The sequence below is a fragment of the Ricinus communis genome, chromosome 9 (assembly GCF_019578655.1).
Source record: "Ricinus communis isolate WT05 ecotype wild-type chromosome 9, ASM1957865v1, whole genome shotgun sequence".
NCBI lineage: Eukaryota > Viridiplantae > Streptophyta > Magnoliopsida > Malpighiales > Euphorbiaceae > Ricinus > Ricinus communis.
The window spans coordinates 1,603,728-1,620,712 of NC_063264.1; the positions used below are offsets into that span (position 1 = coordinate 1,603,728).

Consider the following 16,985-nt stretch of genomic DNA (forward strand, 5'->3'; position numbering starts at 1 on the left):
ATGAGTGAAAATAACCCAAATAGAAATTTCTGGAGGTGCTCTTTTAGGGTATATCATGGACTTTAAAATCTCTAATGCACTTTTTTTTTCTACATTTCTTGGGCAAGATTAAACACGGTTTTTATTTATTTATTTTGCAGCCATCACTTTACATATACATTAAATGGCATGATGAGTGGAAGAGTGAAAGGTCTCTTGCTTTGTTGAATGAAGTAAGGACAATGAACCTGCATCTTCATCGAGCCATGAAGGATATCGAAGCATTAAGGAAACAAATTGGTTCTTTGAATGAAGTTGTGACCGAGGCAAATCAAGAAGCCAAGTGTTGTAAGTTTAGTAGAGATTCTTACAGGGCTGTGTTTATTATTGTTGCAGGGTTGTTTTCGTTCAAGCTATTTTTGTAGCTTTTACTGTTTAGGTGTTATATCCATGGACAATATTTTGGTTCAATGTTTAGGACCATATACTTGTTGAAATTGTTGGCTCATAATTTGCTAAAGATTAAAAATAACCTGGTATTTTCTGCATTATATTTATAGTGAGTTAATATTAATAAGACTAATCAAAATGTATTAAAAGCAACATTGATTAACATTGAATAAATAACATCCCAAATATTACAAAATAAAGGCAGTCTAGCTACTTGAATAATACAAAAATAATAAGTGCAAAGAAGTTAATTATCAAGTATCAATTAACAGAATTTGTTACAAAATCAATTACTTTGGGTGTTGCTCCCGCCAAAAGACATGCTTCCTTGAACCATTATCTTTATCTTTTTGTGCCAATGTTGATCCATCTTTAACAAACCAATTTGCACTTTGATATTGAATACCTTATGCCTGTAAACATGCTATCCGTGATAGCTTCCTCTTTGAAATATATCCTTTTTTTCAAATATGCTATCAATAATTCCCACATCAATATCCCTAGAACTGCTGCATGGATTTATTATAGTCATATTAGAAGGACAAGTACCACCTTTGGTGCTACAACTTACATGTTCTTTGTTAATAGCTCCCTTATTAACTTTAGTATTTGTCCTTGTATATAAAATTCCAATAACCATTTAAAATATGGCTAAAACTTTTTGAAACAGAGATTATAATGAGTGAATGAGCTTAACCTTTACTTTTCTCTTTCAACTTAGTATGATTGTAGTATTCTATGAGGGCTTCTTCTTAGAATGACACCAAAGGATTGTCAAAAAAGCTCTTCAAATAAGCCTAATTAATAGTTTGAGGGCTCAATTAAATAAATTATTTATACATGGGCCTGTTGAAATAAATGCTAATAGTCCAGGGGCCAAATTGTGGGTTTTACCTATTCTTTTTAGCTTCCATTCGCTTTTGAAGAAATTGCCTGCTCCTTCCACTCACATGTTTTTCTAATATTCAATAGTCTTCTTTATAATTTTAGATGCATTTCAGTCTTTTCTTTAGTTATTATTCTTATCCTTTTTCTGGCGGCTTATTTATTAATTTTAAAAAAATAGTAAGAGCACCTTGTTACACATTTTCTTTTATTTATTTATTATATTGACTAGCCACTCGCAAATCTTATTAAACTATTAATGGTTACTTATTAATTAAAAAAGATATAAATTCTGGAGGTAAGAAAATGGGGAGAAAATAATTTTAGTGTTTAGAAAAAAGAGAAAAAACATAGTTAAAGAAAAAGAGTGGAAATTTGCTAGTTCTTAGCGTGAAATTAAATCATATAATTAAAAACTTGCTTAATTTTAATATTTAAATTATGTGAATACAAGAAAATTACGAGACTTTTATTTTTTGTTGATTTAGTTATAATTATTTTGTTGATGTTTGTAGAGGAAAAACATAGCACCGGCTTTAATACAACAATTCTGATTTATAATAGTATTTGCTAGGAATATTACTCCATTCATTTTATATTAATGTTACTTTTTAGTAAAAATCAGTTAAACTATTCTAGTAGGTATTTTAAAATTTATATTACACTTATTTCAACATAAGAATAAAAAATGAGAAAATAAATTAATATTAAATTGAATATATAAAAATAAAATAGGTAATTGAAATTTTTTTAATTTAAAAATAAAAATAAAATAAAAGTAATATTATATATTTAGATTAGCATATTAACAAAATCAGCATCATAATGGAGTCTCCATTCATTGGATATACTGCGCAAGGGCTAGCGAAGTAATGGAGCAGCCCGTTCCTATTCAAGCCTTCAAGGCTGCCAAGGATGGTTCTTTGCTACTCCATAATTTCCTTTGACCTGCATAACTCATTTCCCTTGACAGTGACGTGGGTTTTTTCTTTTACACGTTTCTTCCTTTAGAAAAAAGGAAGAAGGAAAAAAAAATCTTAACAGTTATGTTGGGCTTTTAACTGGACTCTTACGCTCACAAAAACTTTCTAATAAGCGAGTATGGTCCATATTATTGGCAGTTTGGACATTAAAGAATGAGCCCACTGAGAGAACCCACCCATTAAATACACATTGTAATTTGGATGGCTGTTGCCTGTAGGTGGAGATTATATTCCAGACATGAACTACTATGCCTTTGTATTAATTTGGATGGTCTGAGCATTGAAGCTTGGAGTTAAAAGAAAACGGAATTAAATCTGAAATCACTAGCACTTTAAGATTTAATGCTGAGATATGCAACTATTTGGTCCTAAAGTAAAGCCTGTCTCAGTTAGAAAACGCTGAATACGTGTTGTAATCAAAATAATACGAGAACGCAAATCAGCCCCTACTCACTGTCAGTTTTTTTATTTATTTAATGATTAAATTGAACCATGAGTCGCTCTGCACGTGAAGTCTTGATACAATCCTCACTCAGGGTCTCCACAACTCTTGTGATCATTATTACATAATTTCTCCAGGGAAGACCCGTGCCTGGATTTGCACAAGTTTAGTTCGTTGTTTTCCCGTGAAGGAGACAAATAACCTACCTAATTAATCGGTACTTCAACAATTAGAAACCTAGGTTTCATTATAATTTATGGGCTTGATTTATAAAATAATTTTTTATACAAAGTACGGGAAATATAAATATTGAAAATTTAGTGTATTACTAATAAAGTTGTGGCAAGAAAATATATGTTTTTATTTTTATTAAATTTCGTACCGAATTTTTATTTTTATTTTTTGTTTTTCCAATGACAAACATAGAGTCGCTAATATGGGAAGTCTTAGTTAAGATTTAAATATTTAATTTAATCTATAGATTAGTTAAGCTTGCAATATTAAATACATGGGTTATAGTAATCTATACGTCATATGTAATCCTTTTCTTATAAGCGAAATATTAACTAATTGGGATGGTGTTGATCAGGATTCACCGACAAACTGACACATGATCACCATGGCTAACACTGGTTACATGGGTGGGTAGACTACTAAATCTTGGTGCACAGCAATCGCATTAAAGTTTTGGGAGACAAAAATGAAACCTAGCTACATCTATTATTACAAGTCGTACACGGGCAGCATCAAAATCAGTCTTCTCTTATTTGAGAAAAAAGAAGAAAAAGTAAGCGTGCTTGATTTCATCTGCAAAATATTAATTTGGGCGAAGTCAGGTTCCTTAATTACCAGAATTCTAAAAGCATTAAAAACAGAGACATTTTATTGGGTTTCTCTACTTTAAGCAATCTCTCGGTGGCAGCAGCAGGTTTCTGCTCCATACCATGTGGGAGAGGGAGCATTTTGCCATAGGATAGCCTTACAGGCAGCAGCACAAGGAGGGCTTTATTATTCAATCTCCTACTGCCAGACATGTGCATGAGATTCAATTAATGGCGTTAAATATAGAGGAAGTCGTACCTGTTCGTTGTGAGGATACTTATTTAGTGTGCTCATCCACATTGTGCCCGTCAAATGCATAATCATCTGATTCTACATATTCTTCATTTGATTGATTGGGTAGGAACTTATGTAGGAGTGCACCTAATCATTTTCAATATTGAAAACCCATGTTACACTATATTATCTGCTTCATTCGATTTTGATGAAATTAATTAAAATTAAAAGCCCATTTAAAATTTTGGCAAAAAAGTTTTCAAAAAATATTTTAGAGACAAATTACTAGTTTTATGTTTTTTTCTGAAGCAATTTAAAAATAAATATAAAATTCACACAATTCTAAATACAATATGTGGTATTCATTTGATAAGATAAAATTGAATGATATTTTTATGGTAGATATAAATAAATCATTACATATTAAAAATAGAAAGATTTTGAATCAATATCTCAACATCTAACGCTAAATGTGGCATGCACACAATCACACCAAATCATTTTTTTAATTGACAATAAGAAAAAATAAATCTAACAACTTTTACTATCGTCTATAGGGTTGGTTTTATGTTCCCCAACGGCCATTCCCACCTTGAGCCCCTAAAGCTTTAAAAAAAAAAAAAAAAAAAAAAAAAATGAAATCCAACTTTCTCTCACTATCCAAATATTTTTATCTTTCTTGCTAAAGGAAATTGCAGTATTTTACTGGTTTGTGTGACCTGACCCGAATCCTCAGTTATAAATTAAAACCAGGAGAAAGAAGTCACTTTTGACTTGCACAGAGAGAGAAATAAACTGAAAAGGAGAGAAAATGGCAAACAAGTCTCCTATATTCCCAATGCCAGAACCTCAACACTTCAGCGACTATGGCTTTGACCCACAAATCGACTACTTTCAGGTCTTACTCTTTTCTAAGTACATAGTTATTTATAGAGAGAATACATTCTTTGGTTTTGATGTTGTTTCTGAGACTGACCCATATTAGCTTCTTCTTCTTCTTCTTCTTTTGTTTTTCTTTGTTTAAACAAGTTCTTGGAAGAAGCAAGAAAGCATAAGAGAGAAACAGCAAGGTCGATAGATTCTTTACACTTCAAGCTTCAAAAACCCATTTCAAAAGATGAATACTCTAATAAAAAACCCCACAAGAACAAGAAGAAACGTTGGTGGAAAAAAGCTTTCTTGTTCTTGAAATGGAAATGGGTCCAGACCCAACAAGATGATTTTGCTGATGAAGATGTGCATAAAGCAAGGGCTAGAGCTTTCAGGGCATCGATATCAGGTCCTGTGTATATAACTGAAAGCAGAAGTGGGTCAAGTACTCCTTACAGGACGACTAGCCGCCCATCGTCAGGTCCACTGGCCGGAACTTTAACGCCAGCAAGAAAGGGTGATTTGGAGATACCATATTTGAGTCTTAGAGAGCTTAACGTGGAACAGCAACAGCAGCAGCATCAAAGGATGTCTACTTCTTCCATGCCAATATACTTGGTCACTTGAAATGTTTCAGTTCTTGAAGCTTTTTTTTTCTTTCAAGATTCTGTTCTTTTTTTAAGATGTTAGTTCCCTGACCACTTACTGGTGGGCTTTAGGTGATGCGTTCGGCTTTTGCTCGAAGGGTTAACCATTATTAATATTATCTTATTGGTTTTTCCCCCTTCCTTTTCTGCTTTGTGTAAAAACTGCAAAAAGGTATTTGTTTTGATGCTTTTCTGTGTGTTTGTTGCTCACTTTATTGATTTCTGCAACTAATGAGACTACTCGAAAGTTGTTTGACTAGGTCACTTAACTCATTTCACCTATTCTTTATTCTCCAATATCCACAAGATTGTAGGTACCCTTTTGATAGATCTTAGGCAGGATACACACATTACAATAATATACATACTTGCTTAGTTTATTGGGGTTAATTTGAATTTTTAAATGTAGGTGCCTGTATTAAAATATGTGGCTCTCTTTATGAATTGGGTTTCTATTCGTCAATGAGAATACAACGTTACAAAGTTTGGTACAGGCCTGAATAGAGAGAAGCGAAGATATTGATACCCCCCACACCTTATTGCCGTTACTTGCAGTGCATTGGAAAGAAGATATTGTTGAGATCTTTATATGCGTGTGGGACCTAAACTGACCCATTGCTTGACAAGTTTACCATAATGTCTTTTTAAGGTCTATTTCGGATTCAGTTAAAATACAAATCAATAGAAACATTATTATGACATTCTTTTTATTCATCTGAATACTCGCTTAGTGTGTTAAAATCTCTACTTCCAATGACAAATAGTCATTCACTGTTCTTACAACAGTAGTTTCACATTCTGTTCAGGTAAAATCAACCGATTGCATCCTGACAACAAACATTATGCAAGACTATGGTAGACTAGTGAAAGGAAAAAGGATTGGAGATATGGGAAAGGAGATTTAATTAAAAGAAGGGAAAGAAAGAAGCAGGGAGAAAAGGGTAGTGAAGGGTCTGTTTCATGGGCATGAAATAAGGCAGTAAGTTACAAAAGAAGGAGCGGCGGGGATTAGTAGAACATGTGCTGCTGCATGCTTTTAATTTATTCGAGGGAAGTGCAACTGCAAACATCACATTCAAAGGGCCGCTCCTATCCTGCAGTGTTTTCAATCTTCTCATGTCCTTTTCTTGCCCCATGCTCTTTAAATATGATAATTTGAATTTAAAAAAGAAAAAGAAAACCCCTAACAGGTTGAAATAGGGCCTAATAAAGTATTGCTTTGTTTGTTTTCCTTCTCCCTTCAGGCCAACGCCCATTATAATGTTTAAGTAAATATGTGGAATCCTTTTGGTAGTCGAGTATCATTCAATGACATATCAAGGAAATAGGGTGTTCAAGCAATGTTAGTCTTTTCAGCTTGAGATCCATTAACTTTATTATATGTGCTACGTTTAGGGTAGGTCCATGTGGTGTATAATTTGTTTGTGAAAGGCAATGCGGCTTTTAGCTAAACTCGGATGTGGTGGGGTTGGGTAACATGGGTTTGCAACATGCAAAAGACCTCTTTCCATATTAATTCTTTGATGCATTCTAATATCATATATATATATGTTCTTGGACTATGCCTTGTCGCGTGGGTAATGAAGATCTGATCTGCCGTTCCACCAATAGGCTATTCAAAAGTCATTTCTTACTTATGGGCGAAAAAGAGAGTCCCTTTTCGGTAGAAACAAATTAATGACAGCCCAATACAATACAACAGAAAGAAGAGAGACTAGAGGCCCAAAAGTAGCATAAAATGGGCTTTCTTTGTGTCTCACAGAGGATAGATATGCTCGTACTCAGATGTCGGATTGATTTTGACGGGTGTAGTTGAAAGTTTTGAGGAACAAATAAATATGGTTTTACTCTAAAATATATCATAAAAATGTCAATTTTAGTTTCATGTAAATAGGGATGGCAACCGTCAGGGTACTCGTCCTGTCGAATTCTAATACAACAGGTTTCGCTAATTGTAATCGGATTGAAAACAAGTTTGATTTCAATTTCAATATTCATATTAGGTTGGTGTTTAATTTCTTAGACACCTGTTGCCTGAATCCAAATCCAATATGTAACTTTTGAAGGGATAATTATAAAAATAGTATTTCAATTTATTAATATTTAATAATTAAGTGTTTAATTTTTAAAGTTTATAATATAGTGTATGAACCTAATAAATACTTATGATTGAGTATATATAGCATATCAACATTAGGTTACAGATTATTTATATCAGCTTCTTATAAAATAATCAATTTATTAAATTTAATAATTAATGTTTAAACTTTTAAAAGTTATAATTTAGTGTATAAAATTAAAAATTATTAATATTTCAATGTGTGAAACTGCTCATTATACATATAAATTTATAGTGAAAGATAATATTTATATAAAAAATAGTAATTCTTTCATGTAAACAATAAAAAATTACAAGGATAAATAAAACATATAAATAAATAAAATACATGTCATAAGTGATGGATTAGTAATTATATTATAATTAAAATTATCATCTTCAATAATGATCAATTTTATTTTAGGTGCTTGTAGCAATGGGTGGAAAAAGATAAGATGGTGTTCAAAATTGAATAGAAATTTCTTTAAGAATTAATGAAAATACAGTGAAAATAATATAATAATAGTGGTAGTAATCTATTAAAAATAGATACATTTTAAAGATTTTCCATGTCATTTTATTATTTTTAATCTATTAAGCTGATAATATGTGTTTTAAGATTACAAGTCTATAATTGCTATTGATCTACTATATACACTCAATTGTAAATATTTACTAAACTCACATTCAAATTGTAATTTTAAGTTTAAATACGTCATTGTCAAATCTTAATAAGATCACATATTATCTTTATAATTATCCAACTAAGTTACCGGTTTCATAAAATTAAATATTAAGAATTTATGGTTTTACACATGAAATTGGAACTTTAAAAATTAAAACACTTAATTGTAAAAGCAAATTTACATAAGATTTTTGTAAGTATTCCAGCTTTTGGAAGATTAGATATTAAATCTAATTTTTGTTTAATATTTGTAATATTATTTTGAATATGTTAAATTTATATTTGATTGTATTAACATATTCAACTTTTAATTTTAAATTTAGTTAGTTTAGATTTTATAATCTTGTGATTTTATTAATTTAACTTATAGTTTTTATTTTTATTAATATTTAATGATTTATTTTAGAACTTAATTAGTTTAAATGGATTTGATAAGTATATACTAGTTTGGAACTTGAGGCGAACTCCAATAAAAACTAATATTTAAAAATGAACTTAGGACGAGCTCAAATAATTATAAATGGACTCATTCCCGTCCACTGCCATTCCTATGTGTAAATAAGCTTTTTAAACTCTCGCGTCTCTACCGTCGATGCAATATCTGGTGATGCAATATCGTCCCCTCCTGTCTCTCTAGAAGACCACGACGATATGAAAAGCTACATTCGGATGTATGATATCTTTTTCTTTTCTTTTTTCTAAAGAAAGAAAATCCCAACCCAACAGATCAGTTAAAAAAAAAAAACGAGAAAAAAGAGAGAAGGAAAGAGTCAAGAGGTTCAAGATGTTTAGGAAAATATTTTTAATATTCAATAGTGGGGCCTATTATTCCAGCTCACCATACATTAAAGAGACTTAAATTTGAGTTAGTAGTTGTGTTTAATAAGTGCACCATCTTGAAGATTGAAGAAAAAAAATATTAATGTGGAAAGTGATTGTCTTCTTAAAATACAACCCTATTGCTTTTAGGTAAGAATCTCCCTTGTCTTTTTCTTTAAGTGGACATATTCACATAATAAGTATGGAAGAGGACTAGAGGATATAAGAAGATTAGAGCTTTAGTTAATTTCTCAACTGATTTGTATCTCTATGCAATAATAAGGGAAAAATGATTAATTTGCCCTCTGAATTTATGCGTAAGGTTAATTTAAAATTTCTATTAAATAACTCTCTCAATTTATATTTAAGAATTAAATAAATTTAATTCAAATTTTTTCACCAAATAATTCTCTGAATTTGTGTTCAAAGGTCAAATACATCAAATTTATTTTTTTTAAAAGTAAAATAACATTAAATTTTTAGATTTCAATTGCATTATAAAAATTAAAAATAATATTTATTTTATTAATTTATTAATACAATATATAGTGACGCTCTATATAAGAGTGTATTTGACGAAATTTAAAATTTGAATTTAATTAACCCAAAAATGATAAGTTAAGAGCTCATTTATTAAAAAAGTTGAAATTTAACTTATTTAATTCTTATAAAGTTGAAATTTAAAATTTTTTAAATACATTTTTGTATAGCACGTCATTAAATATTATTTCAGTAAATTAATAAAATAAATATTATTTTTATTTTTTATAATTTAATTAAAACCTAATTTAAAAAAAAAAAATTTGATGTGTTTAATTTTTTAACATAACTTCAATATACTATTTAGTAAATAAATTTAAATTAGATTTATTTGACTTATAGACATGAATTAAGTAGTGAAAAAGTTTAAGTTAGGTAAGGGACAAATTGACCCATTTATCTCAATAACAAGTGGTCAGTATTTAACAGTTTGTGCCATGGATTGATGTAGACCAGAACTTTCAGAACGTTATCCTATAAAGCGGTCAGTTCTCCTTGCATTCTTATCGGTTTTAAGAGTCAAGAACTCTGACTTTCAATCAATATTGTTATTGATAATTTGATATTAACGTGTATACATTGTAAGAAGTGTAAAAGATAATCCAAAAAAATCAAATTAATGGAAGCTATAGAGCACAAAATTATCAAAGTCAATGGCATAAACATGCATGTGGCCGAGATGGGTCTAATAAACGGACCAGTAATTCTTTTCATTCATGGATTCCTTGGTACTCCTAGCGCCACCAAATTGTGGCTCTTTCTTCCCTGGGCTACTGGGCCGTCGTGCCAGACTTGAGAGGCTATGGTGACACCGATGTGCCTACCGATCACCGGAGCTACACGGTCCTCCACATCATCGGTGATCTTATTGGACTGCTTGATGTTGTGGCAGGTCACCAGGAGAAGGTTTTCACAATGGATCACGCCTAGGGTGCTTACATAGCTTGGTTCTTGTGTATATTTAGACTAGATAGAGTCAAAGCTTTGGTTAATCTTAGCGTATCGTTTTTTCCTAGAAATCCTGAAAGGAAAAATATTGTGATGATGAGAGCTGCGTATGGGGATGATTACTGCTGGGCTATGGATTCCTTCCTATGTGGAGAAATCCATAACTATGTTTGTTATTTTGACCCAAAGTTAATAGCTTCCAAAAGAAGCTTGTTTTGTTGTCTTAGGAGAGCAACTCACGTGGTTGAAAGAAAGAAAAAGGTGGGCAGCAAAAAGGGGTTTTGTTTTTGCTAAATAAAAATATAAAAAAAACAGTCTTGAAGATCATCTCCGATCGAAGCTCATCCATAGTCCGATTTTGCTCAAATTTTGATTGCATTCAGGGGCTTCAATTTGAACGGCTTGATTGTCATTTTGTGCTTCGGATAGTAAGATATGGCTGCTGGACGAAACTCTGTATTTTGGTGATATCTTTCACTTCGCTCTCTTTCATATGTTGCTAATTATGGTTGTTTATTGTTGGATAATTTGAGAAACCATCTGAGACTTGGAATTGGGTTTGTGTAACCTTCCTTTTATCATAATAAGAGCAATTGAGTGGACTCCTAATCGTCCCGTGGTTTTTACTCTTCACGTCGAAGGGGTTTTCCACGTAAAATCCTTGTGTCTTTGCTTGACTGTTTATATTGTCCAATTGCTTATCTTGTTGTGATTATCTTGCTGGGATTGTGATTATACTTATTGCGTTGATATTGTTGGAGAATTCTAATTTTGGGAGATAAACATTATACTGCGCATTTGTATTTGTGTTTGTTGATAAACACTAGTAGCAGGGAGGAGTATTACCCCAACATTCTGGTATCAGAGCCGCGGTATTTTTAGTTGTTTTCTCTATGGATTCTAGCAATATAAACACTAGTAAAATGGTTAGTTTGAATGATACTAACTATCATCTTTGGAAAAGGAAGATGAAAGATTTATTGTATGTAAAAAGTTGGCATTTACCTGTGTTTAGTGCTGAGAAACCAGAAGGTAAAACTGATGAGCAATGGCAATTTGAGCATGAGCAAGTTTGTGGGTTTATTCGTCAATGGGTTGATGATAATGTTCTTAACCACATTAACGATGAAGTTCATGCAAAGTCTCTTTGGCAAAAACTTGAATCCCTTTATGCAAGCAAGTCTGGCAATAATAAATTGTACTTGATCAAACAGTTGATGGGGTTCAAGTACAGGGAAAGCAAGGCTTTGTCTGATCACTTAAATGATTTTCATGGCATTATCCAGCAATTGTCTGCCATGGAAATAAAATTTGATGATGAAATTCAAGGACTTTTGTTGCTTGGTATTCTTCCTGATTCATGGGACACTTTTAGAATGACACTTTATAATTCAGCACCACATGGCAAAGTCACTTTGGATTTTAATAAGGTTGGTATCTTGAATAAGGAGATGAGAAAGAAATCTCATAGTGTGTCACATTCTTCCGAAGAAGCTTATGTTGTTGAAAATAGAGGGAGAGGTAAAAGTAAAGGTCCTAGTGGCAGAGATAAGAGTAGGAGCAAGTCCCGTGGGAGATACAAAAACTTGAAGTGCCATTATTGTGATAAAACATGTCATATTCAGAAGTACTGCTACAAGTGAAAAAGAGAGAACAATGGTGGCAATGGCAAGTAAGATAAGAAGCAAGATCAGAAAGATCAAGATAATGATGATCGAGCTGCAACCGCAACAGTTGATGATCTTATCATTGTACATGATAAGAGTTCTGTGAACCTAGCTAAATTTGAGACAAGTTGGGTGATTGATAGTGGAGCCTCACTTCACGTGACATCAAGGAAGGAATTCTTCACGTCTTATACACCAGGTGACTATGGGGTATTGAAGATGGGAAATGATGGTTTAGCTCAAGTTGTTGGTGTTGGAGATGTTTGCTTGCTGACTGATATTGGAGCGAAGTTAGTGCTCAAGAATGTTTGACATGTCCCAGATATTCGATTGAACTTGATCTCCACTGGCAAGCTCGATGATGAAGGCTTTTGTAGTACCTTTCATAGTGGTCAGTGGAAACTCATTAAAGGTAAATTGGTACTAGCTCGTGGGAAGAAGCAAACAAGCCTGTATTTATTACAAGCCACAATTTCGACAGATAATGTTAATGTAGCAGATGATGATCCAAAAAAGTTATGGCATAGTAGACTTGGCCATATGAGTGAAAAAGGGCTAAGTTGTCTGATCAAGAAGAATGCACTACCTGATTTGAAGAGTGCAAATTTGAACAAATGCCCACATTGTTTCGGTGGAAAACAAAACAAAGTCTCTTTCAAGAGACACCCTCCATCAAGAAAATCAAGTTTGCTTGACCTTGTTCATTCTGATGTTTGTGGTCCTTTGAAAGTTAAAACTTTTAGTGGTGCACTTTACTTTGTAACCTTTATTGATGATTGTTCAAGAAAGTTGTGGGTGTATGCTTTAAGCAATTTCAAGCTTTGGTTGAAAGGCAAACCAATAGAAAGTTAAAGTGTCTACATTCTGATAATGGTGGTGAGTACATTGGACCGTTGGATGACTACTGCAAGTCATTGGGTATTAGACATCAGAGAACACCCAAGAAAACTCCACAGTTGAATGGCGTGGCAGAAAAAATGAACAGAACTTTGTTAGAGAGAATGAGGTGCATGCTTTTCGAGGCAAAGCTACCGAGACACTTTTGGGGTGAAGCTTTATTTACTGTTGTTCATGTGATTAATATGTCTCATTGTATTTCTTTAGATGGTGATGTTCTGGACAAGGTTTGGTTCGGCAAGGAGGTTTCATACAATCACTTGCGTGTCTTCGGGTGTAAGGCATTTGTGCATGTTCCAAATGATGAAAAATTAAAGTTGGATTCTAAGACTCGCCAATGCATTTTTGTGGGTTATGGTCAAGACCAGTTTGGCTATAGGTTTTATGATCCTATAGATAAGAAATTGATTCGTAGCAATGATGTAGTATTTGTTGAAGACTAAACTATTGAAGATATTCAGAAAGCTCAAGAGACTACATCTCATAATGGCTATGATCTGGTTGATTTGGATGTACCTCCTTTGAGTTCTGCACCTACACTGGCTGAGGAGGTGCAAGGTAATGGTAATGAAGCCAGTGTTCCAGAGGTACATGATCCTGTTGATGATGATGATGATGATGTTATTGAGATTGATCATCATGGCTCTCCTAAAGTTCAACCAGACCCTATGAGAAGGTCTACGAGAGACCGAAACCCTTCTATGAGGTACCCTTCTTCTGATTAGGTTCTCCTAACTGACGGGGGAGAACCTGAGTCTTTTGGTGAAGCTATGGATAGTGATGACAAGCAGTATTGGATGGACGCAATGGAAGATGAAATAAAATCACTACATGATAATCACACATTTGATCTCTTGAAGCTACCAAAGGGAAAGAAAGCTTTGAGGAATCGATGGGTTTACAAGCAAAAGCAAGATGAGAATGTAAAAAAACCACAATACAAAGCTAGACTTGTTGTAAAAGGTTGCAGTCAGAGAAAAGGAGTAGACTTCGAAGAGATTTTTGCACCGATTGTTAAGTTGTCATCCATTAGAGTTATTTTGGGTCTTGTTGCTAGTCTTGATTTGGAAATTGAGCAGTTGGATATGAAGACCGCCTTCCTTCACGGTGACCTTGAAGAAGAAATTTACATGGAACAACTAGAGGGCTTCAAAGTCAGTGGCAAAGAAGATTATGTGTGCAAATTGAAGAAGAGCTTGTATGGCCTAAAACAAGCTCCAAGACAGTGGTATCGCAAGTTTGACTCCTTTATGGAGGTGCAAGGCTACAAGAAAACTTCTTGCGATCATTGTGTTTTCTTAAAAAAAATTTCTGACAAGGACTTTATCATTCTGCTACTTTATGTTGATGACATGCTTATTATTAGGCAAAATGTGGCTAGAATTGTGAGTTTGAAGCAACAGTTGAGTAAGACTTTCTCTATGAAGGAACTCGGGCCAGCAAAATACATTTTAGGCATGCAGATTATCCGTGATCGAGGGGCTCGAAGGTTGTGGTTGTCACAAGAAGCATATGTTCAGAAAGTGCTTCAGAGGTTCAGTATGGAGAAAGCAAAACCTGTGAGTACTCCTTTTGCTTTACATTTTAAATTAATTACTCAACAGAGTCCTTCCACCACTGAAGAGAAGGAAATTATGCAACATGTTCCTTATGCTTCTGCCGTAGGTAGTTTAATGTATGCAATGGTTTGCACGAGGCCTGATATAGCTCATGCAGTTGGTTTGGTTAGTAGATTGCTCTCTAATCCGGGAAAAGAGCATTGGAATGCAGTTAAGTGGATTATGAGATACCTACGAGGCACTACAGATATGAAGCTTTGTTTTGGAAGTGACAAGGCTATTCTTGTTGGCTATTCAGATTCTAATATGGCAGGTGACATTGACTCTAAGAAGTCTACTTCGGGTTATATGATTACTTTTGTAGGGGGAGCAGTATCTTGGCAATCTAGGTTGCAGAAATGCGTGGCATTGTCTACTACAGAGTCAGAGTTCATTGCAGCGACAGAGGCATGTAAGGAATTGCTTTGGATGAAGCGATTTGTTTGTCAACTTGGATTTACAAAAAAGAGGTATGTGTTGTATTGTGACAGTCAAAGTGCAATTCATCTTGCTAAGAATTCCACTTTTCATGCTAAGTCTAAGCATATTGATGTGAGGTATCATTGGATACGTGATGTTCTTGATTCTAAGTTTCTTGAGCTTGAAAAGATTCACACTGATGATAATGGTTCCGACATAATGACTAAAGCATTGCCAAGGGGCAAGTTTGAGACTTGTTGTTCGCTTGCCGGAATGGCAACCACCTCCATATAGTCGGGAGGGGGAGATTTGTTGGGCTATGGGTCCCTTCCTATGTGGAGAAACCCATAACTATGTTTGTTATTTTGGCCCAAAGTTAATAGCTTCCAAAAGAAGCTTGTTTTGTTGTCTTGGGAGAGCAACTCACGTGGGTAAAAGAAAGAAAAAGGTGGACAGCAAAAAGGGGTTTTGTTTTTGCTAAATAAAAAAAAAACAGTCTTGAAAATCATCTCCGATCAAAGCTCATCCGTAGTCCGATTTTGCTCAAATTTTGACTGCACGTCTGAGTCATCAGGGGCTTCAATTTGGACGGCTTGATTGTCATTTCGTGCTTCAGATAGTGAGATATGGCTGCTGGACGAAACTTTATATTTTGGTGATATCTTTCACTTTTCTCTCTTTCATATGTTGCTAATTATGGTTGTCTATTGTTGGATAATTTGAGTAACCATTTGAGACTTGGAATTGGGTTTGTGTAACCTTCCTTTTATTATAATAAGAGCAATTGGGTGGACTCCTAATCGTCCCGTAGTTTTTACTCTTCACGTCGAAAGGGTTTTTCATGTAAAATCCTTGTGTCTTTGCTTGACTGTTTATATTGTCCAATTGCTTATCTTGTTGTGATTATCTTGCTGGGATTATGATTATACTTGTTGCGGTGATATTATTAGAGAATTCTGATTTTGGGAGATAAACATTATACTAAGCATTTGTATTTGTGTTGTTGATAAACAAACTAGTAGCAGAGGGAGGAGTATTACCCCAATAATTACTACATGTGCAGAATTCAGGTAAAGTTTTTGTCTATGTGAATCAATTTTCGCTCTTGAATTATGGATCACCCTGTTTTAGTACTTGATTTTTTGCATGACTCGGTTGCTTAATAATTGTTAACACTCTACTTCTGTTTCAAAAGTCAGGATTTTTACAATTTTTAATGTTTATGTAAAATGAAAAGCAATTGTTGGGAAGTAGGGACTAAATAGAGAGGTGCCACTCAGATCCTTTTAATTTAAACTGTATCTTCCATGACCTTCAGCTGATGAGAGTTCCTGACATTACGGCATCCGGGTCCTCTTTTTTTACCAAAAGGTAAATCATTTAGTCGCTTGCCGGAAAATCCATTGGTCTTGCCCTCTTGGTTGTCCGAGGAAGACGTGCAATTCTACACCAGTAAATTTGAGAACAAAGGCTTCACAGGAGGACTGAACTATTACCGCAATTTGGACAGGTATGTTTCCCATCCTTTATGCTGCCGATGTTAAACAAGAGTTAATCTCTTGAAAAGATTACGTGTTTCATACATAATCAGAACCTAAATTAAATAAGGCGAAGTGAAATGTGTCTTTATTCTTCAATTACACACATCATTACAGTTACTCTGGTGTCACTTTATCAAGCTGGGGGAGCTTAAGGGTGATACTGTCGGTACCATATTGAAGTTCTTCAGTTTTATTTATTCCAGCCAAAATGCTCTTGTTTCATGTTCTTTTTCTTTCCACTTCCATAATATTGCAGAAATTGGGAACTCCTTGCACCATGGACTGGGGCTCAAGTAAAGGTGCCTACTAGGTTTATTGTGGGTGATCAGGACCTTGTCTATAACTCTCTTGGTAATAAGGATTATATAGAGAAGGGTGGGTTCAAGAGAGATGTTCCAACTTTGCAGGAAGTAGTAGTAATGGAAGGAGTAGCCCACTTCCTCAATCAAGAGAAGCCTGA

The 16,985-nt window shown here is 33.8% G+C and overlaps 1 protein-coding gene across 1 annotated transcript; it reads left to right on the plus strand.

The window, feature by feature from the left end:
* Window positions 1–4,207: 4,207 nt before the first annotated feature.
* On the plus strand, window positions 4,208–5,501 carry LOC8278759. The gene is made up of 2 exons (XM_002516909.4): window positions 4,208–4,693; window positions 4,825–5,501. Exons 1-2 carry the CDS (start codon window positions 4,607–4,609, stop codon window positions 5,290–5,292), a joined length of 555 nt encoding a protein of 184 aa, XP_002516955.1. The 5' UTR covers window positions 4,208–4,606; the 3' UTR covers window positions 5,293–5,501.
* Window positions 5,502–16,985: the final 11,484 nt, after the last annotated feature.

Excerpts from the sequence above, each read along its gene's own strand:
- LOC8278759 (XM_002516909.4), top strand. The coding sequence starts at position 4,607 with ATGGCAAACAAGTCTCCTATATTCCCAATGCCAGAACCTCAACACTTC. Across the intron at positions 4,694-4,824 it reads CACAAATCGACTACTTTCAG|TTCTTGGAAGAAGCAAGAAA; the intron begins GTCTTACTCTTT and ends TGTTTAAACAAG.